The sequence below is a fragment of the Diplotaxodon limnothrissa genome, linkage group LG11, assembly GCF_057381915.1.
Source record: "Diplotaxodon limnothrissa isolate DT_005_m linkage group LG11, D_limnothrissa_male_GT1.1, whole genome shotgun sequence".
In the NCBI taxonomy this organism is placed as follows: domain Eukaryota; kingdom Metazoa; phylum Chordata; class Actinopteri; order Cichliformes; family Cichlidae; genus Diplotaxodon; species Diplotaxodon limnothrissa.
Window position 1 is genome coordinate 1,373,807 of NC_140606.1, and position 26,300 is coordinate 1,400,106.

General features: G+C 42.4%; 1 protein-coding gene across 2 annotated transcripts in view; it reads left to right on the forward strand.

The window, feature by feature from the left end:
• grik2 (glutamate receptor, ionotropic, kainate 2) overlaps nt 1-22,808 on the forward strand; it is a 326,927-nt gene extending 304,119 nt beyond the window's left edge. The window contains exon 17 of one of the 2 annotated variants that reach the window (XM_085366080.1): nt 22,555-22,808. In XM_085366080.1, coding sequence (XP_085222206.1) covers nt 22,555-22,808 — 254 coding nt within the window. The remainder of the gene's footprint in view (nt 1-22,554) is intronic. The other variant, XM_085366081.1, reaches the window with a different exon arrangement.
• The last annotated feature ends 3,492 nt before the right edge of the window (nt 22,809-26,300 follow it).

Sequence of the window (26,300 nt, forward strand, 5' to 3'; positions counted from 1 at the left end):
ACTTGGTCAGAAGCTTTGCAGCAGCATTCTGAACAACTTGCAGACGATCCAAAGAGGCTTTACATAAACAAGTAAACAAAGAATTACAGTAGTCCAGACGAGATGAAACAAATTCATGAATGACAATTTCTAATTCGGAGCGCGATACAATGGGACTCAGCTTAGCAATGTTTCTCAAATGATAAAAACAGGAGCGAACCAAAGATTTTACATGGGCATCCAAAGTCAGAGCTGAGTCAATACTAACACCAAGGCTCCTGATAGACGGTTTTGCAAATGTAGCAAGTGGACCCAAGTTTTCCATAACACTAGGTACAAAAGTTTTAGGAGCACAAACAAGAACTTCAGTCTTCTCCTCATTTAGTTGAAGAAAGTTTCCAGCCATCCAACATCTAATGGAGTCTATGCACTTGTGCAAAATTTGTAGCTTGGAAACATCATGGGGCTTAAAGGAGATATATACCTGAATATCATCTGCATAGCAGTGATACGAAATGTCCTTAAAAGTGCTCAATAAGTGTTGAAGAGGAAGTAAATACAGTAAGAACAATAAAGGCCCCAAAACTGAACCTTGTGGCACACCATAGGCAAGAAAAGTAGAAGAGGAACTGTACTTAGAGGTAGCCACAGAAAAGGATCGTTCATGCAAATAGGATTCAAACCAGTCCAAAGCAGCCCCTGATATACCCACCCAGTCTCTCAGCCTATCTAGCAGAATATGATGGTCCACAGTATCAAAGGCGGAGGTCAGGTCCAACATCAACAGAACGGAGCATTCTCCTGCATCACATCTCATTAAAATGTCGTTGGAGACTCTAAGAAGTGTAGTTTCAGTAGAGTGAGCTCTACGAAAGCCAGATTGGAATTTATCCAGAATGCTGTATTCATCTAGAACAGCTATAAGCTGCTTAGCCACAACCTTTTCTAAAATCTTAGAAATGAACGGTAATTTTGAAATCGGTCTGTAGCTACTGAGAAGAGAAGCATCAAGCTTAGGTTTTTTTAACAGTGGGTGGATAACAGCATTCTTACAATAAACAGGGACCTGACCAGAAACCAGTGAGGTATTAATAATTGTGAGCACACAGGGACCAATAGACTGAAAGACATTTTTAAACAAAGATCCAGGTAAAATATCAAGAGAGCAGGAGGATGCTTTCATTGAATTAACCAACTTGACCAGCTCAGGTAAAGACACAGGTAAAAATCTTTCTAAAATTACAGGCCTAGCTTGAGTTGGAGCAGACAAGAGAGACACAGAAGGAGAGATACTGTTCCTCACGTCACTGACTTTTTCAACGAAGAAAGAAAGAAATTTTTCACAATCTTCATTTGATGAAATTGGGACAGCAGGTGGAGCAGGAGCAACAATATCACTAATGGTGTCGAATAGTACCTTAGGGTTACCTCTGCTCTTAGACACTAAGTCTGAGAAATAGGCCGCCCTCGCATCTCGAACTGAAGTGTTAAAAGAGACTAAAAGGTCCTTTAGATAAAGGAGATGGACATGCAAACGCGTTTTCCTCCATAAACGCTCAACCTTACGGCAGCAACGCTTTAAGAAGCGAATGCTGTCATTTAACCAGGGAGACGACTTTGAAACCGGAGCTAGTCTAACTTTGACAGGACAAACATTGTCTAAAATACAAAGACAATGATTATTAAAAAGATTTGTTAAAAAATGAACATCATTATAGGGAGATAAAACTAAATTAAAAGCATCGGAAAATTTAACAGCACTAGAGGAAGTTAAGATGCGAGAGCTAACCAGGAGAGAAGGACAAATGAAAAGACAGATTAAAAAGAAAACAACGATGGTCCGAAATAAAAATGTCCTCAGTACAAATAAAATGAATGTTTAAACCTAAAGTAAAAACAAGGTCCAGTGTGTGTCCTTTGGTGTGTGTGGGACCAGACACATGCTGAGTAAAATGAAAAGAATCCATGACGCTAAGGAAACCTCTGGCAAAGAGGTCAGAGTCATCATCAACGTGTATATTAAAATCCCCGACTATAACCAGTCTGGACAGCTTCAAAGGCGAGGATAAAAAGTCACTGAACTCCTTTAAAAACATGCTGTTTAGGCCAGGTGGACGATACACTACAGCGCAGTAAAATGGATCTTTATTTCCAATTCTAACCAGCTGTAGTTCAAAGGATGAAAAATGTCCGACCAACACTGCACGACAGTAAAACCGGCTTCCAAACACCGCAGCGACACCTCCTCCTCGACCCAACGTCCGAGGCTGGCTGATGAAGGAGTACCCACTCGGACAGAGTTCAATGAAGGATGAAAAGTCACCATCGCGCTGCCAGGTTTCGGTTAGAAATAAGAAGTCCAGTTTCTTGGAAAGAATTAAATCGTTCAGCAGGAACGTTTTATTAGTCATTGATCGAGCGTTGAAAAGCGCCACTCTCAGCGAAGTAGAAGACATATTATTAACAGAAGCGGCCCGATTTAGGGGACGAAGAAACAGAGAGTTTGATCCGCGACGTTCATAAATTCCACTCACCGCGGGGATGGAAGGCCAAACAACAGGAGAGTCTGGATGAACACTCCTGAGGTAGCGCCGTCTCATAGATCCAGGCACAGTTAGTCCCCGCTTCCAGAACAGTCTGAGTTTTACCTGGACACCTGCTCTTTTTCCTCTCCTTCTCCGTGACTTGCGCGGACACAGAAAGGCGCCACTGATGACACCTAACGAAGATCCAGACACCGGTGTCAGCAGCGGAGGATGGAAAATACCGCAGGAGGATAAGGCATCTTGACTTATCATAGAGGATCGGATGGATAATAGCGTCAGGCGATCATAGACAAGGGCAGCCAACACATTAGTGACAAAAAGCGAAAGCAAAAAGGCCAAAAAAAACAGCACAGAGAAACCACGGCCGGCAGCGGCAAAGCCAAACACAGGCGCCATCATACCGGAAGTGCCAAGATGTGGACAGTTGTGTCTGCTTGGCTTCTTTCTTGTGTGTCTTTCAGAGTTGCATTTAAACAGAACATGTAAGATGAAGAGATAGTCTTGACAAGATAGAGAATTGTTGGTTACATTGTGACACAGGTTCTCTGAGTGGACAGGCCATCGCTCCATCTCTTGGCGCTCCTCCCGCTCGACGAGCTCCTGCTCCGGCTCGCAGGGCTCCTCTGGTGGCGATGCAGACTCCACCAGCTCGTCGGGCTCCTCTGGTGGCGGCACGGGCTCCTGCTCCGGCTCGCTGAGCTCCTCATCTGGCGGTGATGACGGTGACACGTCAGCAGCAGGCGGTGGATGGGGTGGCAGAGTAGTGGATGTGGAAGGTGGAACAGATGACAGCTGAACAACTAGCTGGGCAGCAGACTGAGTGACTAGCTGGGCAGCTGGCTGAGTTAGCGATAGATCAGGTGACGGTACTAGAGACAGAGCTACTGACTGTAGTGATATTTGTTGAGGAAGTTGAGCAGGTGCTTGAGCGGCTGGCTGAGCTGCAGTAGATGGAGCAGATGGCTGAACTGCAGACTGTGCTGATGTTGGAGTGAATGGTGGCACAGCAACAGCAATCGGTTGAGCAGAGAGAGAAGCAGTCAGTAGGGTGGCAGCAGCAGACAGTGAGCCTGAGGGTGGTGTGGAGGCCTCAGGCAGGCTGCACAGGGCGCACGGCCGCCCGGGATGCTGCAGCTGGGGCTGTGCAGTGCAGGCAGTCAGTTTGGGTAAAGGCAGCGAGATACAATCTTTAGCAGCACTCTCTATCTCCTCAGTCTTTTCTACCCTCTTCTTTCTTTCTTCCCCTTCCATTTCCACCGTCACAGGGAAAGACTTTAACACACTAATGGAGTTCATTTTACTCCCAGCAGCATTCAGAGCTGCTGGAGTGGGTAGTGGAGTGGAGGCTGCTGTAGGTGGGGTAGATGTTTGAACTGCAGACCGCTTAGCTACAGACTGGGCGGCTGCCTGAATTACAGGCTTGGCAGTCTCACAGTTCCTAAGTAAACAAACAGATGGAGTGAAAAATGAAAAATTGTCCTTATAATTTACCACAGCCGGCTGTTGTGAAGTCCGGGAGTCCGGCTGCAGTGAAGAGTGCCGGCGGCGCGAGCGTCGCTTCTTTGACGATGCCGGGGCCGCCGTGTCAGGCTGCGGATCCACCAGCTGGTCGGGCTGAAGAGCAGCCTGAGTAGGCGAGTGGAGGTGGAGCGTGTTAACTAGAAAGTCCGCGACGATCAGGTAGAGCGTATCCAATACCCAAGGGAAGCAAGACAGCGACTCTTTCAGCCGCTTTTCCATGGCGCGACAAAATTTTTCCTCATGCGCCTCCAGCCATAGGTCGCAGAGTCTATTAACTTTATCCGTCACCTCCCTCCTGAACCTCTCCGATGAGTCCGCTGGGTCCATGTTCGGCGGGATCATTCTGTCACGGTCTGGCTGGCAGACCGTGGGGGTGCAGGGAAGGAGGACCCAGGCGCGGTGCTCTGTGTGCCAACAGTGCGTTTATTTACAGTGTATGGTACAAAACAACAATAAATCCCCGTGTTTTCCCCAGACTCCCGTGTCGTGTCCTCCTTGTGCTCTCTGCTCCCGTGTGTCGGCACTCCTGGTGCTCGCTGCTCTTCAGGCCTCCCACGCTCCTCCTGCAGGAAACCATAGCCGCAGCTGTCAGGACACTTAACAATAGCAGGCATGCACTCAACGACTAAACCTAAACTGGGTGACTAACGTGGAGTCTCACGCAATGATCCCGCGTCGGTGGGAGGTCCAAGACTCTCCTAAGTAGCTCCCCCGACGAGGCCTGATCAGCAGCAGGTGTGTGGCAGGAGCTTCGGGTGTGGCCAGCTCGCCAGCAGAGCCACACACACCAGGCCTGAAGGCGCCCGCAGAAACACATACACACATGCGCAAACAGGGAGAAGCGGGACAGCAACACCAAATATACATACAATACAAGACAAGTCCATAACTGCTCAGGTCACTCAGACCCAGGACATTTGTTGTGGAATAGTAAGAAAATATCAGTCACTATGGAACTGTCAGTCAATTGTTCAGTTACTTTTGAGGATCTGAAAATTGTGAGAAAATGGTGGTAATCCCTAAACGGGTTAACTCCGTCCGTTTGTTAAACCCCTTGGATTAAAGAAGCAAGTTTGCATTTCAATCAACTGTTGATGGTTTGATTTAAAATTCACTCGTCGACCAGGGCAGAATAACAAGTATTGTGTCATTTTCCAAACAACATATGGAATTAATAAGAAAATTTGTATTATTATTTACTAAATTTTGAATGTTATCAATGTAGCAAAAAAATTAAATATATATTTAGATATTTATTTGGGGTAATTAGAGCACATATAAACATTATTATTAGTGTTACTCAGGAAAAAATTGTATTACACATTACTATTATATTCCTTAAAAGTAATACAGTACATTATTTAATTATTCCAAGTAGTGTAACAAGTGGTTTGTTACACTACTTGGTACATTACTTTTGCATTACTCCATTTGCATGACCTGAAATGCATTGCCACATAACAGTTAACAATACAACTCCTAGGATACAGTCCAACATACCAACACAAAACCCTATCCGATGAGGGGCTTACATAAGATCTTAATGTAGTGGTTGAACAGTAAGTATGAACACTAATCAGTAACACAAAGGAAAAGTTGAAACCAAGTCAAAAGATTCAAAGAGATCACCACAGTGATTCTAATGTAGAAACATGCAAAAGTAGAAATGGAGCCTACAGCATCACAAGCCTGAAAGCTCATCACTGTTTGGCTGGGATTAGCACACTCAGCTTCAACTTCACCCTGGTTTCTTAGCAAGCTTTGTGTTAGCATGCTGTTTGTGCACATGCTTGCAAATGGCCAATGTTGTGTTAGTTGTGTAGTGTAGTTCTTTCTGTCCCTGATGAGTTTTCACTTTACTTTTCACAGTCTTGTACTTCAAGGCAATAAAAACAAAAGTATGGTCCATATCTCTCCTTTCCTAAAAGATGTAGACCGCTCCACACTCTCCTCTTTGCAAATGAAACAAAATCATCTGCAATGTGATTGTAGTGCAGACGTTTCAGAAAAAACAAGACACATTCAATGTTCATTTTTTTTGCTTTTTGCCCGGGGGACAGATAAGTGAATAAGTTTATAATTGTACCTCTAATACAGTAACTAGTTACATTACTGCATTACTGAAAAATGTCTTAACTTTGGAAAACAAAACACCTAATACTTTTTCCCCGAACAAGACGATTTACGCACCTAGAAGAAGGTAAAAAAAGAAAGAAACCTACAAGGCACGACTTTTTACATTAAAGTTTTATATTCAAATTGCAATATGCTAACCTACTTTATACTGTAGGGGGGGGGGGTAGAAATGTCACTGCTACTTGTGATGTGTTCTGGCTTGTAAATATGCAATGGATTAAATTACATTAAAGTATACAACAATGAAGACGCTGTCGTTTAGGTTTGCTAGACTGCTTTTAAACCAGGGGTGTCAAACTTACGGTCCATGTGGGAGCCAAATCTTTAGCCCTGCTGAGAATCCATGAAAGCAGGGTGAACATTATTTTGATGTGCTCACCGACCGACTGGGATCATATCATTATGTGAAAGAAGGAAGAGGGGCAGACGTTCCAAAGACAGCAAGTGCAGTGGTACAGGCCGGCTACACAGAGAGACAGGGGAGCAGGAGAGACGAGCAAAAATGTTCTTGGTGATATTGGATACTGCAAAGCTGAATGCAGAATTCATCGAATCAGGAGCTGGCTGAAGTGATACTCGTTTTTATTTTCAGCCATTTTCCATTGTGGAGGACAAAAGGTTTCAAACTTGTCCAGACCTCAAATCTCATGTGTGTTCCCCTTAGTATTAGTAAAGGCTTAAAAATAAGGCTTTTATGAAAAGACAGAATAAAAAATAGCTTCCTGGAAAAATGAGTGTTGAATATTCCATAAAATATAGAAAATGTCTTTGAATGGCAGAGATGCAGAAATGTCTGCATGTAACACAGACCCAAGGCCACTGTCTAAATGAGTCTCACAGGCCTGAAAGTGCGCTTGAAGCAATTTATCATACTTAACGTGTTTGATCTGCTGCTCACCACAAACAAGTACAAGCTGAAATTTTTGACTTTTCCTACTGAGAACAGTCTCCCTAATGGGCATTTACACTACAAACAGTAATTAAGCAATAAACAATTAAATGACAGAAAAGTTGCTTTTGCCTCTGAATTCGGACACCCCCGCTGTTTGCGGCCGGACAATAATAACAGTGACATTCAACTTATTTTATCTGATAAATAAAGACTGTAAAAAGTTTTTTGTGTGTACATATATATAACATACATACATACATACATACATACATATATATATATATATATATATATGTATGTATGTATGTATGTATGTACATATATATATATATATATATATAAAAAAACACCCAGCACGCCCCTGCGGGCGGTTTATCCTTCAAGCTCGGGTCCTCTACCAGAGGCCTGGGAGCTTGAGGGTCCTGCGCAGTATCTTAGCTGTTCCCAGGACTGCGCTCTTCTGGACAGAGATCTCTGATGTTGTTCCCGGGATCTGCTGGAGCCACTCGCCTAGCTTGGGAGTCACCGCACCTAGTGCTCCGATTACCACGGGGACCACCGTTACCTTCACCCTCCACATCCTCTCGAGCTCTTCTCTGAGCCCTTGGTATTTCTCCAGCTTCTCGTGTTCCTTCTTCCTGATGTTGCTGTCATTCGGAACCGCTACATCGATCACTACGGCCGTCTTCTTCTGTTTGTCTACCACCACTATGTCCGGTTGGTTAGCCACCACCATTTTGTCCGTCTGTATCTGGAAGTCCCACAGGATCTTAGCTCGGTCATTCTCCACCACCCTTGGGGGCATCTCCCATTTTGACCTCGGGACTTCCAGGTTATACTCGGCACAGATGTTCCTGTACACTATGCCGGCCACTTGGTTATGGCGTTCCATGTATGCCTTGCCTGCTAGCATCTTGCACCCTGCTGTTATGTGCTGGATTGTCTCTGGGGCATCTTTACACAGCCTGCACCTGGGGTCTTGCCTGGTGTGATAGACCCCAGCCTCTATGGATCTTGTGCTCAGAGCTTGTTCTTGTGCTGCCATGATTAGTGCCTCTGTGCTGTCTTTCAGTCCAGCTTTGTCCAGCCACTGGTAGGATTTCTGGATATCAGCCACCTCCTCTATCTGCCGGTGGTACATACCGTGCAGGGCTCTGTCCTTCCATGATGGTTCCTCGTCTCCCTCCTCTTTCTTGGGTTTCTGCTGCCTGAGGTATTCACTGAGCACTCGGTCAGTTGGGGCCATCTTCCCAATGTATTCTTGGATGATCGTTGTCTCATCCTGGACTGTGGTGCTGACACTCACCAGTCCCCGGCCCCCTTCCTTCCGCTTAGCGTACAGCCTCAGGGTGCTGTACTTGGGGTGAAACCCTCCATGCATGGTAAGGAGCTTTCTTGTCTTTATGTCAGTGGCTTCTATCTCCTCCTTTGGCCAGCCTATTACCCCAGCAGGGTACCTGATCACGGGCAGGGCGTACGTGTTGATGGCCCGGATCTTGTTCTTACCATTCAGCTGACTCCTCAGGACTTGCCTGACCCTCTGCAGGTACTTGGTGGTTGCAGCTTTTCTAGCGGCCTCTTCATGGTTCCCATTCGCCTGCGGGATCCCCAAGTACTTGTAACTGTCCTCTATGTCTGCAATGTTGCCTTCTGGTAGTTCAATCCCCTCAGTTCTGACTACCTTCCCTCTCTTTGTTACCATCCGACTACACTTCTCCAGTCCGAACGACATTCCAATGTCATTGCTGTATAGCCTGGTAGTGTGGATCAGTGAATCGATGTCTCGTTCACTCTTGGCATACAGCTTGATGTCATCCATGTACAGGAGGTGGCTGACAACTGCTCCGTTCCGTAGTCGGTATCCGTAGCCAGTCTTGTTAATGATCTCACTGAGGGGGTTCAGGCCTATGCAGAACAGCAGTGGGGACAGAGCATCTCCTTGGTAGATCCCGCACTTGATGGTGACTTGTGCTATGGGCTTGGAGTTGGCCTCTAGTGTTGTACGCCACATCCCCATTGAGTTCCTGATGAAGGCTCTTAGGGTCCCATTGATCTTGTACAATTCTAGGCATTCCAGTATCCAGCTGTGGGGCATTGAGTCATAGGCCTTCTTGTAATCAATCCAGGCAGTGCACAGGTTGGTCAGTCTGGTCTTGCAGTCTCGGCTGATTGTTCTGTCTACCAGTAGCTGGTGTTTTGCGCCTCTGGTATTCTTGCCAATTCCTTTCTGTGTCCCGCTCATGTATTGACCCATGTGCCTGTTCATCTTAGCCGATATGATGCCTGACAGGAGCTTCCATGTAGTACTGAGGCAGGTTATTGGTCGGTAGTTGGAGGGGACCGGTCCCTTCTTGGGGTCCTTGGGGATCAGGACCGTCCGGCCTTCAGTTAGCCATTCCGGGTGTCTCTCGTTAACTAGCAGCTGGTTCATTTGTGCTGCCAGACGCTCGTGGAGTGCAGTTAGCTTCTTCAGCCAGTAGGCGTGAACCATGTCGGGCCCTGGTGCTGTCCAACTCTTCATACTGGAGACCCTTTCTTGGATATCTGCCACTGTGATGGTTACTGGACCCTGTTCAGGGAGGTCGCTGTGGTCTGCCCTCAGATCCTCTAGCCACTGAGCATTGCCGTTATGGGTTGCATCCTTCTCCCATATGCTCTTCCAGTATTGCTCCGTCTCCAGCCTTGGTGGTGCTGTTCTCTTATTGTTCCCTTGCCACTGAGAGTACACCTTTGCTGGTTCTGTGGAGAACAGCTGGTTTATTCTCCTGCCTTCTATCTCTCTGGTGTACCTCCTCAAGCGGCTGGCCAAGGCTGTGAGTCTTTGCTTGGCAGTTTCCAAGGCCTCAGGTATGGACAGCTTGCTGTATTTCTTAGGCACCTTATTCGTCGCACCTTTCTGCAACTCCGTTAGTTGGCTAACCTCTCTCCGTGCTACTTTGATCTTGCCCTCTAGCCTCCTTCTCCATGGAGGGTACTGCCCCTTGTGGCTGTTCAACTTGTAGCCAAGCATCTCACTGATCACTGCTGCCGTATTGTAGATCAGCTTGTTAGTGTCGGTAATCGTGGTTGTAGGTATTGCCCGTAGTGCTGCATTAACATCATCTAGCAGACCTTCTGAGGGTACTTCACGTAATCTTGGTAACCGGCTACGGGGGATCCAGGTTTCAAGCTTGGCCATGATCCTATTTTTCAGGTCAGTTCCTCTCTCACTCAACGATCCTTCTCCTATCACACTTGGGGCTATGTACCCAATCTCGGGTGGGGGTGATGATATCTCCCCCCTGACCTGGCGTCCTGACTCCTCCTTGCCGTAGCATTTGTGTTGTACCTCGTCAATCTCTAGCTGTGAGAGCAGTCCCTTCTTTCGAATGTTGGAACACTGAGCTACTAGTTGTTTCACCGTCATTGTGGATGTTGGGTATCGAAGAATCCATAGGTCCCTCATCCTATTCATGTAGCCCCTTCCGCCGGGGTTACTTGCGTAGTAGCATTCCAACAACGCCCTGTTTTCGTCCCTTGCCCACCGATGCCTTCTTGTTCCAGTAGCCCACTTTTCGTCAGGGTGCCCTGGTTCCTCAACACCTGACGCGGACCTTGTTGATCCGGGCGACGTCCGAGCCGGCATGCCTTCATATTTATCTGTCTCGCTCATGTCTGCGGTAGGCTTGCTTAGCATAGGGGGTCTAGCCTTAGGACCCTTACTGGATACAGACGCCCCAGGCAGGAATCGAACTTGCGATCCTCTGTTCCAAAGGCGTGTAGTCTAACCACTACGCTATCCAGCTGCTATAGCTACGATATATATATATATATATATATATATATATATATATATATATATATATATATATATATATATATATATAAAAAATAATAAAAAACCCTTTAAATGTCTCCCTAATTGTGAGCCCTGAACGTTGGCAAGTGTGGCTGTATGTGGCTGTAAAATGAGTCTGACACACCGATTTAGACGAAACAGTAACACTTGCTTAAAATAAAATAGTTTAACATTGTTAGGTCAAGAGCTATCCAGTGAAACCTAAATGCATACAATTATTTTTAATGGAATATAACATGATATTAAACAAACTATATCAAATTGTGTTTTTATTGTAACTGACCTACAATGCTTGTGTGTGTGCGTGTTATGGCTGGTAACCGAGTTCTGTTTTCTTTTAGAGAACATCACTGGCAACTTATGTTTCAGTTGTACAGCTTTGGTTTGTTTACCATCCATCCCTTATAGAATTGTAACATGTCTGGGAAACGTAACAGAAAAATTGTAATTTCAGAATATTTAGATTGTGTCTCTTACTTTCTCTTATGGGTTGAAATTACAACTAACCTGATCTCAAATGAAAGCGTGTGGCTCCACAGTCCAGTGCTAATTATTATCAGGCTAATCTGTGAAAACGAGCCACCTTGTTTCATTATGAAAAACAACCATATATTTTATTACGTTGCGCCTGATATAAATAAATACCATCTACTTTTACAATATGGGAACGGTTTTCTTCCCACGTTGCTGAAAGTGTCAAGTTGAAAAATGTGGTGCGAAGCATCTCTTTGTTGTGTTTCACATGCTTGACAGTGCACACCCTGCAATTTGCATTTTATAATTGCTTTTGTTCTATAACATAGAAAGGAGAAAAAAAATAACAGCTAGTCATTTAAATAATGAGATAAGCCATAGACCCGCTTAACAGTGTCTGTAGATATTAAATAGGCATGTTACTTCCCTATATATGTATTTGTGAGATTACCACAAAAAATAATGATCTGATTTTAATAATATAAGAGTGCTTTTAGAATAAAAATGTGTTAAACTTTGCAGGTGTATCAAATGTTTGTTATTTTTAATACTTTTATTACAAACTACAGATATGTGTAGATTTTATTTCAGTTCATCTATCAAATCAATGAGATTTCTTTAGTATGTCTGTCAGCTCTCTACATTATTTTAGTACATTCATGCCTCGCAGCTATGTGGCGACTTGTGACAAGGCTAAATAGTGAAAAAGAAGGTCTCCAAATATTTGGGAAATATGCTTCTGACCGTCTCATTTGATTATTTTAAATGTACAGCACTTTGGTCAACAGTTATTGTTTTAAATGTGCTATATAAATGTGACATCAAATGAACAGGGAGATAGCATGGTAGCTCGGGCTACTTACTGTGGTTCTAGGAAATACAAAGTACAGTGAAATACAAAGACTCCAAACAGCTATTAATTCCGGTTCTTTCGGATTCTTTAGGGCCAAAAAGACAAAAAGCTGGCCTTCTTTCATACATAAAAGAATATAATCAACAAAGATTCAAAATATATATTTCAAATCTCAACACAGCATTAAAAGCTCCGCCCTCATTAAAAGTGGAGTCTCACTTTAACGGTTGTAGATAAGTAATATAATATATTTTCCTTCCTTATGTTAAAATTACATCAATGTGGTTGAGCATGTGTATGCGGCATGGCCAGCTAGGTTGGAGTCTGACTCACCCATCTCCCAAACAAAATAAACCATAAGGGCTCTGCTGGTCCAGAGCTACTTCTGGTAGCATAATACGTAATTTTTATTTTTCAAAGACTTGAAGCAAATAGCTGAAACAGCTTTGGATCTGCTGCAGTTTGTTCCTTTTTGAAGACGCTAACCAGCAGTATTTCTGCTAGAACATGTGTTAACAAGACTTTTCCAGTGTCTCCCTGCATCTCTGTATCAGTCTGTCAGTCTTTTTGGGTTGGCTGTGTAACCTCCTTTAAAGTAAATGTCTCGTATTATTTTTATGTTTTTTCTAAGAGTTATTAAGAGATATTAACATCTTGAAAATCCTACTTTAATAGAAGACTGTAACAACCACAAAAGATGTGATGTGTTTAATGGCAGTTGTGTGAGTTAAAAACAGTTTTCCAAAAATTATATTTTTGGTGATTCAACCCAAGTCAACTTTGTCAAAAAAAGAAAAGATTTTGGTCACACAATTTTGCACTAAATCATACGCCTCATAGGTGCTCAATGGAGTATTTCTTTGTCATCTTCATGTTAATCTGTCAAATTTCCATGATTACCATAGCTGTCGCCTTCTTCCCTTTCCTCCTCCTCCTGCATCTTTATTCTCTGTCCCGTCCCTCCTTCAGCTTATCATCTGCTTCCCCCTCTTTTACGTCTCTTCCCTCCTGCTGCTGTGGCTGCCGCAGACTAACCTGAGGTGCAGGGACCACCAGCTGTGTGTGAGGAGGCCATGTTATAAACCAGGCGCACACACACACTCATAAATATACAGTAGATCTACACGTGCATACCTGTATACATGTATTACATTACAAAGGTTGCTTTTTAGGAAGGTCTGATTCACAACAAATATAGTGTTAGCATTGTAGAAATCAAAAGTACAAATCATAGAAATAAGGCTGAAAACTGTCTTCAGTATAACCAAAACTCTCGGATATGAGAAACACAAACATTAATTGAACAATTGTATCTGAAAATGAAAAAAATATTTTGCATATTAATCAACTTTGGGAAAAGAGCTTCTTTAGTGCTGCCTAATGTGTGGTACATATAAATGACAATGACTCAATTGATCTGTGGAACAAAGTCTGGATCGGCCTGTGTTTAAAAAAATCCAGTCTCTGATCCCAGGAATTGCAGTAGGCATTGCAGAGTCATGGAGCCGGTGGGTGAGGGGACTCGCACAGTTCGCCCATTCTGGATGTTTACTCCGCCTACGCTGATTTTTTAACAATGGGAGCTCTGCGTAGCCTTGCAGGCCCCACCTCTTCTGGAATATGACTGAGTTTAGTTTAGCAGCCTGAACAGTGGACCCAGGGGTCTGTTTGGTATCCAACTAGGTAGTAAATATGGTATCTAACCAGATGCACGATGGCATTACCTTGGCCTCTAGTAGCACTTTGAAGGACATGTCCTGGTCAAAACACAACTCCAAGATTCTGCAATGTGTACGATAAACACATATGTAGGGCTGTTTTCCTCCATCTGCACAGTATCAATAACATTAGAAACATCCTGTCTCAGAGTGACGCCGAAAAACTAGTTCATGGATTAGTTGCACATCAAATGCATCAGTTCATAGTTTTAGGCTGGACTACTGTTCATTATCAGGAAGTCCTAAAAACTCGCTGAAAAGCCTTCAGCTAATCCAAAATGCTGCAGCAAGAGTCCTGACAGGGACTAGAAAGAGAGAGCAGATTTCTCCTGTTTTGGCTTCCTGTTAAATCCAGAATTCAAAATCCTGCTCCTCACATACAAGGTCTTAAATAATCAGGCCCCATCTTATCTTAATGACCTTGTAGTACCATATCACCCTAGTAGAGCACTTCGCTCTCGCTCTGCAGGCCTACTTGTTGTTCCTAAATTAGTTAAAAGTCACCTTTTTCACTCACTTGTGTTTTTAAACTTCTCTGCATCTAATTATGAGCTATTATTCATCTCTGTCTCTCTTTCCTAGCATGTCTTTGTCCAGTCTTCCTCCCCTCACCCCAACCGGTCACAGCCGATGGCGTGCCCTCTCTGAGTCTGGTTCTGCTGGAAGTTTCTTCCTGTGAACATTGAGTTTTTCCTTCCTACTGTCACCAAAGCTCTTGCTCATAGGAGGTCATATGATTGTTGGGCTTTTCTGTTTTCTTTGTATTATTGTAGGGTCTTTACCTTACAATATAAAGAGCCTTGAGACACCTGCTGTAGTGACTTGGCACTATATAAATGAAATTCAAATAATTAAAACAAGGGAAGATATAAACTTTCCCAGTTGATCAGCAGGTTGTTTCAAAACCAGAGGCAAGAGTGAGAGATAAAAACAATAATATCCATCAGAAAATGTCTTCATGATTTACAGTTTTATTAACCATTATTTACTTACTCAGGTCTAAATAAGCCACACAGATCAAATATTCCTTTTTGTTTTCAATGTCTGCTCTGAACATTGGATTAATGACCTTTCCATTCCTTTAATGTGGAGAGGCACTTCATCTGAGATAGCAAGTGCTATGCAGCATTTCAGCTATAGTGGTTTGTCAAGCGTAATAACACTTCTGTCATTTAATGAACCTTCAAGCTTGGGTCTGGATAGAGATCTTGCATGTTGTTCCTGGGATCTGCTTGAACCCCTCCCCCCAGTTTGGGGGTTACTGCCCTGAGTGCTCCGATTACCACAGGGACCACTGTTACCTTCATCCTCCACATCTTCCCAACTTCCTCTCTTGGCCATTATTGGTACTTCTTGAGTTCCTTCTTACTGATGTTGCTGTCATTTATTATAGCTACATGTATCACAAAGGCCTCCGCTGGTCTGTCTCACCCACTCTAGGGGGCATATCTCATTTTCACCTTGGGTCAAAAGGCCATACTCAGAAAAGATGTTCCTGTATACTATGCCAGCTACCTGGTTATGGCGTTCCATGTATGCCCTGCCTGCTGGCATCTTGCACCCTGCTGTTATGTACTGGATTATCTCAGAGGCATCTTTGCACAGCCTCCACATGAGGTCTTGCCTGGTGTGGTAGATCCCAGAGTCTATCAATCTTATGCTGAGAGCTTGTTCCTGTGCTGCCATTAGTAGTCTCTCTGTGCTGTCTTTCAGTCCAGCTTTCGGTAGGATTTCTCCATATAAGCCGCTTTTCTATCTGCTGGTGATATATGCTGCGCAGGGACCTGTCCTTCTATCATGGTTTCTCTTCTTACTCCTCTTCCTTCTTGGGTTGGCTTTGCCTGAGGTATTTACTAAGCACATGGTCAGTTGTGGCCATCTTCCTGATGTACTCATGGATCTTTGCCGTTCCTTCCTGGATAGTGGTTTTGATACTCATGGGTCTTCAACCTCCTCTCAGGGTGCAGGATTTCAGGTGAAACCCTCCATGCTGGTAAAGACCTTCCTTGTTTACCTATCCTCGCAGGATATCTAATGACCAATAAGAGAAGTGTTGATTGCCTTGACCTTGTTCTTCAGATTCAACTGAGTTCTCAGGACTTGGCTTACTCTCTGCAGGTAAGTGATGGTTGCAGTTTTCCCCAAAGCCTCTTCATGGTTCCCATTTGCCTTTGAGATTATAAGGTACTTATAGCTAACCTCAATGTTTGCTCTAAATTATGAACTGTAAGTATCTTATGTGCCTCTCATTCACAGCCAATTTAGAATCACCAGTTAACATAACCTGCATGTCTTCAGCTTACTCCCACAGTCCAGAGTTTCTAGAGGAAACCCACACAGGCAGAAGGAGAACATGAAAATTCCACACATGGAAGGCCACAAACAGGATTAAAAGCAGGGACCCTCATGCTGTGATGTGACGTGCAAACCACCGCACCACGGTGCCTCATTTAATTATTTAGGACAATAGGAAACCATTATAGGAAATGCAAAGATTACATGCTTTTCACAGTATGTCATAGAAAAAATATATATATATTACCAGAGGTTAGAGGCAAGGCCGGATGTTAAAAGGTAAAAAGGAGATTATATTGTGAGATCTGAAATTTGACAACTACATTTCACACTTGATACAATTCCAGTTGATTCAAGCCCATTTTCATCTAAACTATTTTTGGGAGATAGCGCTAATGCACTAAGCAGGAGTGGCAATCCTGAACCTGTAAGAATGTCTTGTAAGAATAAAGGCTTTCTATTTTATTCTAATCTAAAGATTAGCAGCTACTCCAATTTGGGCCATTTGGGGAATAAAATAGATTTCATGAAATTCTGGTTAATTTTCACTTACAATAACTAATTATTAATAAAGCTTGACTACATTTATCTACATTTACCAACATTTTAACGTTAGACATATTATTTTATCAGCCTCTATAAACTAATATCCTGGCTGCTCGAGGCTCCGTTTTCTCTGACAGTTTCAATCAAAATTAGAAATGCTGCTCTGAGACTGAGAGAACTAATAGTGCTGCCTGTTGTGCAGTTAGTTTCCCAAACACGTTATTCATGGTTACATACAGTTTCAGACTGATGTGGGCCAAAGCCTAGCACAGCCTGTAACGTTATTGTGACACATTTTATGAGTGAACTTGGCTTTAAGTGACTCACAGGTTTCTTTGAAAAACACTTTCTTATATCCAGCTTCTTCCTCTTTGCTGCCGTCCTCCTCTCCTCCTCGCAGCGCAGGTTTGCCGCTGCTAAAACTAAAAAGAGCTCCCTGAAAGGCTCAGCCAATCACATTGGCCATATTTGTCACATGACGTAGGACTCCAGTAGAGAACGTAATTTAACTCTTTCTGCTCCGCTGGGTGAACGAGACGCTGACAGATCGTTTTTTTTCTTGTTTTTCTTTACTCGAAGAGATCAAATTATTGGTGGGGACAATTCAATAATCGCTGGATATTGGTGGGGACATGTCCCTTCCGTCCACGCCAAATCTACGCCCTTGGGGCCACATGAGGTTTTTTGCCTTGCAGTTTCTGATTGGTGGAATTGACGTGAACATGGCATCCTTACCGTGATTCTATGGGCTCAAACTATTAAAAAGAGGTGTCATGCAAATTTATGCACCTGCCTAATATAGTTTAAGTAACTATTGCACACTTTCTGCAAATCCTATAACATTATTTCACTTCTCAAATATAATTGTGTTCATCTGGTATATGATAAATTTAAATGAAATTGCTGATCCAAACAAAAAAATTATTTATGAAGAAAAATCATGAGGGGTACCCAAAGTTTTGCATACCACTGTAAAATAGGGATAAGTAAATACTGGGCAGCTCTGGGTTGTCTGCCAATCAGAAGATTGGTGGATCCATCACCAACTCCTGTGTGTGAGTGTTAGATATAAATGTATGTATTGTATGAATGTAAATATGTCTTGTAGTTGAAAGCGCTTTAAATGGTCAGCAAGACTAGAAAAGCAATATAAATAGCAGTCTATTAATCTGCTGTATCTGTTACTTAACCAACATGAATGAATGGTTTTATTTATGGTTGCACGTTGTATTTCAGTTTCTTATTCAACAGAATAAAAAACGTTTTTGGACTTAGACACTAAGGTGAGAATTGATCCCCATTTGCAGTCAGCACCTCAAATGAGTTAATAAATTATGAGCATCCCATTATTCTTATTATGCCCACATAACCTGTTCAATGGTACGACTAGGGATGGGTATTGATAAGATTTTCACGATTCCGATTCCATTTTCGATTCTGTTTAACGATTCGATTCTTTATCGATTCTCTTATCGATTATTTTTAAAAAAGGAGAACACTAAGGTCGATTAGCTTAGAACTTTGTTTTATATCTTCTCTTTGAACAAGATAGAAATTTAGGAGTAACATGGCCTTACAAACCCAACCCAATCTTAAGAGATCCACAGCCTACGGCTCTTCAATGGGGTGTCACAGGGTCCCCAGGAAAAAATATTGTAAATGTAAAATAATAAAATAAATATTCTTCTGTAGCAATAACAAAGTATAACATAAATTATTCTGTAGCAATTACACAAGAATATCCAGTAATGTCCCTGCCTACAATTAAACACATTCACTTACTGAAAGCCTTTCACCACAAACTGAGTCACTGCTCGGTGACATTCATCTATCCTGGCCTGAAAGGAGATGCTACCGGCAGCCTGCAGCGAGAACTGCCAGCATCTGAGCCAGACTCTGTCTCATCATGGTCACTAAATGCACAGTAATGGCAGGTTTTGTAATAAGGCAGATCGCGCTAACATAATATGCACTGTTAGTTGATTATTTACCTGCCGCATTAACGGGAGAGGACGTGCAAACGTTACCGCTGCTGCTGGGTTGAGATTCACGAGTCCGGAGCGGAATTAAAAACACGACATTCATTTAAGGTCATCGCGTGTTTTGTGAGCAAATGCTTTTGCATATTCGTAGTGTTTCCTAGCTTAAAGGAAATATCTACTTTGCAAGTGTTGCAAGTTGCCCTGTTGTCATCCGTTCTCGTAAAGTATAATCAAAGTTTTGAGCGTTAGGCGCCGTGTTTCCTGCCAGGTAAATGACGCTCCGCAACGTGGTGACGTCATTCGGGGCGACTGGAATCAATAAGGGAATCGTTTGCAAAAATGGCAAACGATTCCAAGGAATTGAAACAGTGGGAACCGGTTCTCAACAACAACCGGGTTTCGATACCCATCCCTAGGTACGACTGTACAAGATGCTTTCTGTTGGTGTCTCAACTGGAACAGGATCATGAATGTGATGACCAATAATTGAAGAGAAGATTGTTGAGGGTGGGAGTTTGCCCTCCAACATGTGGTTTAAGTACCAGATTGTGTATTTTTACCCAAAATGTTTTTTTTTTCTTTTATAGGTTCACCTAACCAGTAGCAACTGAAGATTATAGTTTTGATATACGGTAATACTAATACTAATAATTATAATAATTATTAATAATTACTAATAACAACAAATTAACTTTCACCCAAAATTCTTACTGTGATGTTGGCCACCATGCATAACATGGTGCCATAAAGTGGTTTGAATCATGTTGGTTTCTTTTTTTATGTATTTTTTAAATACTTTATTTACAAACAAAACAGCACAACAACTTAGAAGAGTCATATCCAGTACAAGGACACGACGACTTAAGAACACAGATGATGCAAACACGGGGGATATAGGAGTGAGTGTAGTCCATATAATGTACAAGGAACCTCGGTGTAAGAGCAACAACAGTTATATCCACACACTTACATACATGCAAACATATACGGTAATACAATAAAGCTATAGCAAATATAATAATATCTATACAAACACACACACACACACACACACACACACACACACACACACACACACACATATATGAAGAGTTAAACAGCACCAAACTGACTGCACTCCATGAGCATCTGGCAGCACAGCTGCTAATCAATGAGAGACACCCAGAATGGCTAACTGAAGACTGGACAGTCCCGAACCCCCCCTAAGGAACCGGTCCCATCCAACTACTGGCCAATAACCTGCCTCAGTACCACATGGAAGATACTGTCAGGCATCATAGCGGCTAAGATGAACAGGCACATGGTTTTCAATACATGAGCGGGGCACAGAAAAGAATTGGCAAACACCAGCTACTGGTAGACAGAACAGTTGCCCGAGACTGTAAGACCAGGCTGACCAACCTGTGCACTGCCTGGATTGATTACAAGAAGGCCTATGACTCAATGCCCGACACCTGGATCCTGGAATGCCTAGAACTATACAAGACCAGCAGGACCCTAAATGCCTTCATCAGGAATCCTTCATCGGGATACAGTCAGTCCAAAAAACTGCTAAAACTTTGAATGTGTGCTCAAGTGCAGTTGCAAAAACTATAAAGCTATCAACAACGAAACTGGCCCACCCCAGGAAAGGAAGACCAAGAGTCCCCTCTGTTGCTGAGGATAAATTCATCCGAGTCAATGTCAATTCTAGTAGCAGTAATCACAATATGTGGACATGATGTTCATGAATAAAGAATCGTTTCATGTTCATGTTTCATGTATTTGTCCGATTGCCTCTGATCTTTTCATTCTGTCTTAGTGCAGCTGCTAGTGGTCAACGAACAATGCAGAGATATGGATAAAGAGGATATGAAGCTTGATGAAATCAGCCCATTGGTGGTGACTGTGGCTGTTGGTGTAGAATAGAGTCCCTTAATACAGTAAATAAAGGATTTTCCAAACCCAAATTTACGAAGTGTGAGAAACATGAGAAATTTCCAGTGAAATCTTTAAAATACTTTTTCTGTACCTAATGGTAAAATTAAGGTGTTAGATTTGTTGATAAATGATAGCTGCATTAAATTGAAAAGCTTGTGGGTATTAGTGCAACAATGTCTACATTTAATAATACCAGTCTGGTTAAGGCAAATGAGAGTGGGGATGACTTTATTCAATTCAATTCAATTCAATTCAATTTTATTTACACAGCGCCAAAACACAACAACAGTCGCCTCAAGGTGCTTTATATTGTGCAGTAGACCCTACAATAATAGATACAGAGAACAACCCAACAATCATATGAGCCCCTATGAGCAAGCACTTTGGCCTTTGGCGACAGTGGGAAGGAAAAACTCCCTTTTAACAGGAAGAAACCTCCGGCAGAACCAGGCTCAGGGAGGGGCGGGGCCATCTGCTGCGACCTGTTGGGGTGAGAGAAGGAAGACAGGATAAAGACATGCTGTGGAAGAGAGACAGAGATTAATAACAGGTACGAGTCAATGCAGAGAGGTCTATTAACACATAATGAGTGAGAAAGGTGACTGGAAAGGAAAAACCCAATGCATCATGGGAATCCCCGGCAGCCTACGTCTATTGCAGCATAACTAAGGGAGGATTCAGGGTCACCTGGTCCAGCCCTAACTATATGCTTTAGCAAAAAGGAAAGTTTGTGGTGTGGTAGACCCCAGCCTCTATGGATCTTGTGCTTAGGGTTTGCTCCTGTGCTGCCATCATTAGCGCTTCTGTGCTGTCTTTCAGTCCAGCTCTTTGTCCAGCCACTGATAGGATTTGTCTATGTCAGCCAGTTCTTTTATCTGTCGGTGGTACTTACCTGGCGGGGTCTGTCCTTCTGTGATGGTTCCTCTTCTTGCTCCTCTTGCTTCTTTGGTTTATGCTTCCTGAGATATTCACTAAGCATATGATTATTTGTGGCCATTCCAATTCTCTGTCCAGAACACAGTTCCAAGTACTGTGGTAGAGGACCTAAACTTGAAGAACAGAGACCAACCATAGGGCGAGTGGGAAATATAAAGATTAAAGAAAAATATAATCAACATAAAAAATCACAGACCTTAAATCATACATGCAATCTATGACTGAAGATGCTTTTTCAGTGATGTATTTGGTTTATTTTTAGATTAGAAGCTGAATTTTTTTCGGCATCTATCACCATGCATAAAAAGCCTTGAATATGCTGCAACAGCTTCAAATCTTTAAACAAATGTACTCTGACAGAGTATTGAGTAATTCCATTACCAAAAATGCCATTGTACCTGCACCTTTCCATTCCAATTTTTTCCTTGGTCCCATCATGCATACCTTATGTTGTAGGCCTTCTGCACTATATATTTTACCCTTGGGGCGATCGTGGCTCAAGAGTTGGCAGTTCATCTTGTAATCGGAAGGTTGCTGGTTTGAGTCCCGACTCGGACAGTCTTGGTCGTTGTGTCCTTGGGCAAGACACTTCACCTGTTACCTACTGGTGGTGGTCAGAGGGCCCGGTGGCGCCAGTGTCAGCTGTGACTACAATGCAGCTTGCCGTCACCTGTGTGTGCAAATAGGTGGATGACTGAATGTATTGTAAGGCGCTTTGGGGCCCTTAGGGACTAAGTAATACAGACCATTTACCATTTATGACAACTTTGGGATGAGATGGTGTCTGGTGATTGGATGAGGCTACAAAAGAGGTTGCCCACAGGGAAAACAGCCTTGTTCTTTTAACCATTACATTTGGATAAGGCAAGTGCCCTGAAACCCATTTTGCTTTCTTTTTTCTCTTTCCTTCTTTTGCAGAGGTCTTTCTGCAGTGCCATGGTGGAAGAACTGCGAGTCTCCCTCAAGTGCCAGCGCCGACTCAAACACAAGCCCCAGCGACCCATAATGGTGAAAACAGAAGAGGTTATCAACATGCACACCTTCAACGACCGCAGACTGCCAGGCAAAGAGACCATGGCCTAAAATGGGAATCTCAGTCCATCTCTTACCGTTTTTCTGGTAGTGAGACGGAGTGCAGAGACATTGGGAAAAAGGTTGCGGGTAAATGGTAGGGGTGTTGCTCGGGGGGCAAATTTGGCAGTTGTATTACTCTGAAGATAGAGCAGAAGTGCTTTGCAATATATTGACGACATATTGTTCTTGTTTGTTTATAATTAGCTAGGGATAAGAGATTCTACAATATTTCCTGTGGAAATAACTTGATTCTGGGTGAAATTTCAGCGTGTTACCTCATTACACTTACCAACTTGGCAAGGCAGAAAGACGGAAAACTATCAGCTTGTCCAGACTTCCAAAACCCAGATGTTGAGAAGAGTCTGGAAATTAACCTGAAGGGGGACAGAAGAATCCTTTAAAAAACTGGTCCTATCATCTTTAGCTGCTACTTATTTAGTCTTTCACCACAGAGCTCAAAATGGGCTGGTTAAACAACACCAATAACAGATTGTGAGCCAGTATAGAGATGTTAACTAGGTGAACAAGGAACTAAGTTTGTAGAATAAGATTTGACAGGCTAAATGAAACCCAAACCGACAAGAGCATGACGAGATTACAATGTACACAGAGGCATTCCTTAGTCACAATACCGACTGACACAAAAAATGGTTTTATTGTATATCATCTATCAGGCAATAAGCGATATCATGTATTTATTTTTCAGAGTACTAGCACTTTTGTTTTCTAATCTGCTGGTGGAGGTGACTTTTAGAAACTATATGGAGAAATTGCAGAAGTAGAGGTTATACAGTATAGTGCGCTTTCTATGTCCCTTTCCAGAAACTACTCTATGAAGGTGGAGTAACTTGTTTTCCAACATCCCATGCTCCCTTTGATTCGACCAGCCTTTAAACCATAGGCTGCTGTTCTAAACAAGTGTCGTTTTTTTCTTGAATTGTGGCTAAAGGTGATTAGCCGTATAACATAATAATAAATAATAATAATAATAATAATAATAATAATAATAATAATAATAATAATATTCTAGTAAGTTTGGCTAGTAAGAATGACAAACCATGTACTTTCAGTTTGATGTCTATTCTCTACTGGTGTAGAGGTGTTTCATTTAGATGACCCAGTATCTGTAAAATATTGTCCTGTATATTTTCTTTTTTGCTTGGTTGTAATTTCCATGGTCACACAGCACACAGTGGTGTGCTCCCACTAGAGTGGAACCTGCCGTGTTTTCATTGGAGGCATCCACTCACTGTCTGAAAACACCTCTAACATCAATAAAAAGAAACCCTGGTAGGTGTAGGCACGGCTCATCAAGTCTAAATCCACAGCAGTCACACCACACATAAATTCTATTTATTCAAGATATTTATTGTTTTTATTTATTAATTATTATTTTATAAAGATCTTTATTTATATCTCTTTGGACTGATTTTTCATTGCTGCAGTGAACACACTTCATTTCAACACTGTATGGGGACACACACTTTTTGCATTTTTGTTTGTTTGTTTTTTGTGTTATTTACTTTATTCTTATTTTATTTTACTGGTCAGTGGCATGGCCTCCATTTTAACTTTGTACTTTTGTGGCTTTCTTCCTTTCACAGCAAATCTCCACAGTTACTTGTGCAAATGCAATTTCTATGAAAAAAGTGTTTTTGTATGACAAGTATCAAAATTTTGTAATGATTTTTACCAACACAAACCACACTAAGACGAGTGTCATCCACGGCCAAGGGGTGAAGCTCCCGGCTGGTAGTTCAGGAGGCTTTGTACACTAGAAAAGAACCAACACAAAACACACACACATCTAGACCCCTGAGAGCCCATCATGCACCCATCCTCAACGGAACAGATTCGCACTAATTATTATTATGCTCTCCAACAGAGACACAGAGCAGTATGGTAAAGCTTCAGTGACACTGTATTATTTTGGAGAAGCAGAAAAAAAGAAACTATTTTTATCATGTAAAGGAATCATATTTAAAGAAAGATATTTTTACTTCACACAGAAGAAGAATGGTAGTTGGTAAGAGCAAATTAAAATGTTGGCTAAAAAGGAAGATTATTGATGATTCTTTTATTCTTCACCCCTGATTAATTATAGATTGCTAGAATCCAGTGCTGAGCTGTGTAAATGGTTTTAAAAAGGAAAAGATGTATTTAGAAGAATTATAAAGACAACTAAATAATTTTGAACCTGTTATAAAAACAAGATGCAGTGCACACAGTTTACCCTTTGAAGTTGATGCACAAGTTTAAAGAAAATAAAACAAAATGTGTTCATAACTTTTACCTTGTCTGTGAGTTTATTGAATGTTAATTGATGAATAAAACAGGGCAGGAGCTCGACAAAAATGCCACTGCACAGTGTGAATTCAATGTAAAAAAATGATCATGTGGTATTGAAGCTGGGTCTTATTTTGAATAACCCCACTTGGCAGACTTGTTAAAGATGCAGAGGAACACCTGTACTATATTCAACAACCTACATGTCATAAAAGGAAGTACCTCTTTGTGAAGTAATGGCTCGTCAATGGAGCAGTATCCTCTGAGATACTGCTGTCACTGGTTATACCAGAGGTTCCCAAAGTGTGAGGCCCAGCCATTGCAGTGTGTGTGTGTGTGGGTGTGTGTGTGTGTGTGTGTGTGTGTGTGTGTGTGGGTGGGTGGGTGGGTGGGTGTGGGCGGGGGGGTATGAAAAGAAAAAAAATGCTTGGACACTGCTAACATGGACAGGTTTTTGACGGGGCGCCCACACAAACGCAAAGCAGGAGATGAAGCATCGCTGAATATGTTTCCAAACCAACTTCATTCTAAGCCAAAGACTAGAAAATATGGTGAAGCAAATCTGCCCTTTGGCTTCACCTGCACGAGTGCCGAGGTAGGTCTCCCTGCAGGATTAGTTTCCTCTGCATCAGCAGCACGTGCTGGGCTGTTCAAATCACGGACAAACAGGATCCCACGTTCTTGATTTTTAGTTCACAAACACTTCTTGTAATGACTAACTGCTCCTGACATTTTGGAGATGTTAGCTCTTTATACAGTAAAGTTACAGCGGGGGGGGACACAACTACACCATGACGCCTCTGTCTTTCTAAATGGAGGGACAGTAACTTCGTGTGTATGTAAGCGTGTAAAACCTGCAGACAGTCAGATTAACAGTATTTCGTCTCTATCTGCTATTCTGCAATTCATCTCATGTAAACAATAACGTGGTGCACAGCGTGACGTGAAAAAAGGCACATACCTTTGATGTTGTAAACATAAATGTAAAAGAGGAGTTTTAAAAATTCTCAGTTTTCGGTGATTCGAAACACCGTTTACGTGTGGACGAAACAGCTGCGTTTTCAAAAATACCCGTGTAGATGTGGACGTAGCGTAAAAAGAGTTAGTAGTTTATTTTATTACTACCTGTAATTTATTGCAGATTACTTTTATTTGCTTAATTGTTTACTAAATGTTTGAGGTGTGAAATAAACTGCAATGGAGTTTGACAACAAAATATGGGTGTGTGGTTGGAGGATGTGTGCAAGCCTGTTGCTCCCATAAATCACAGAGAGGGCAGTGGCGCACACTAATGACATCATAAA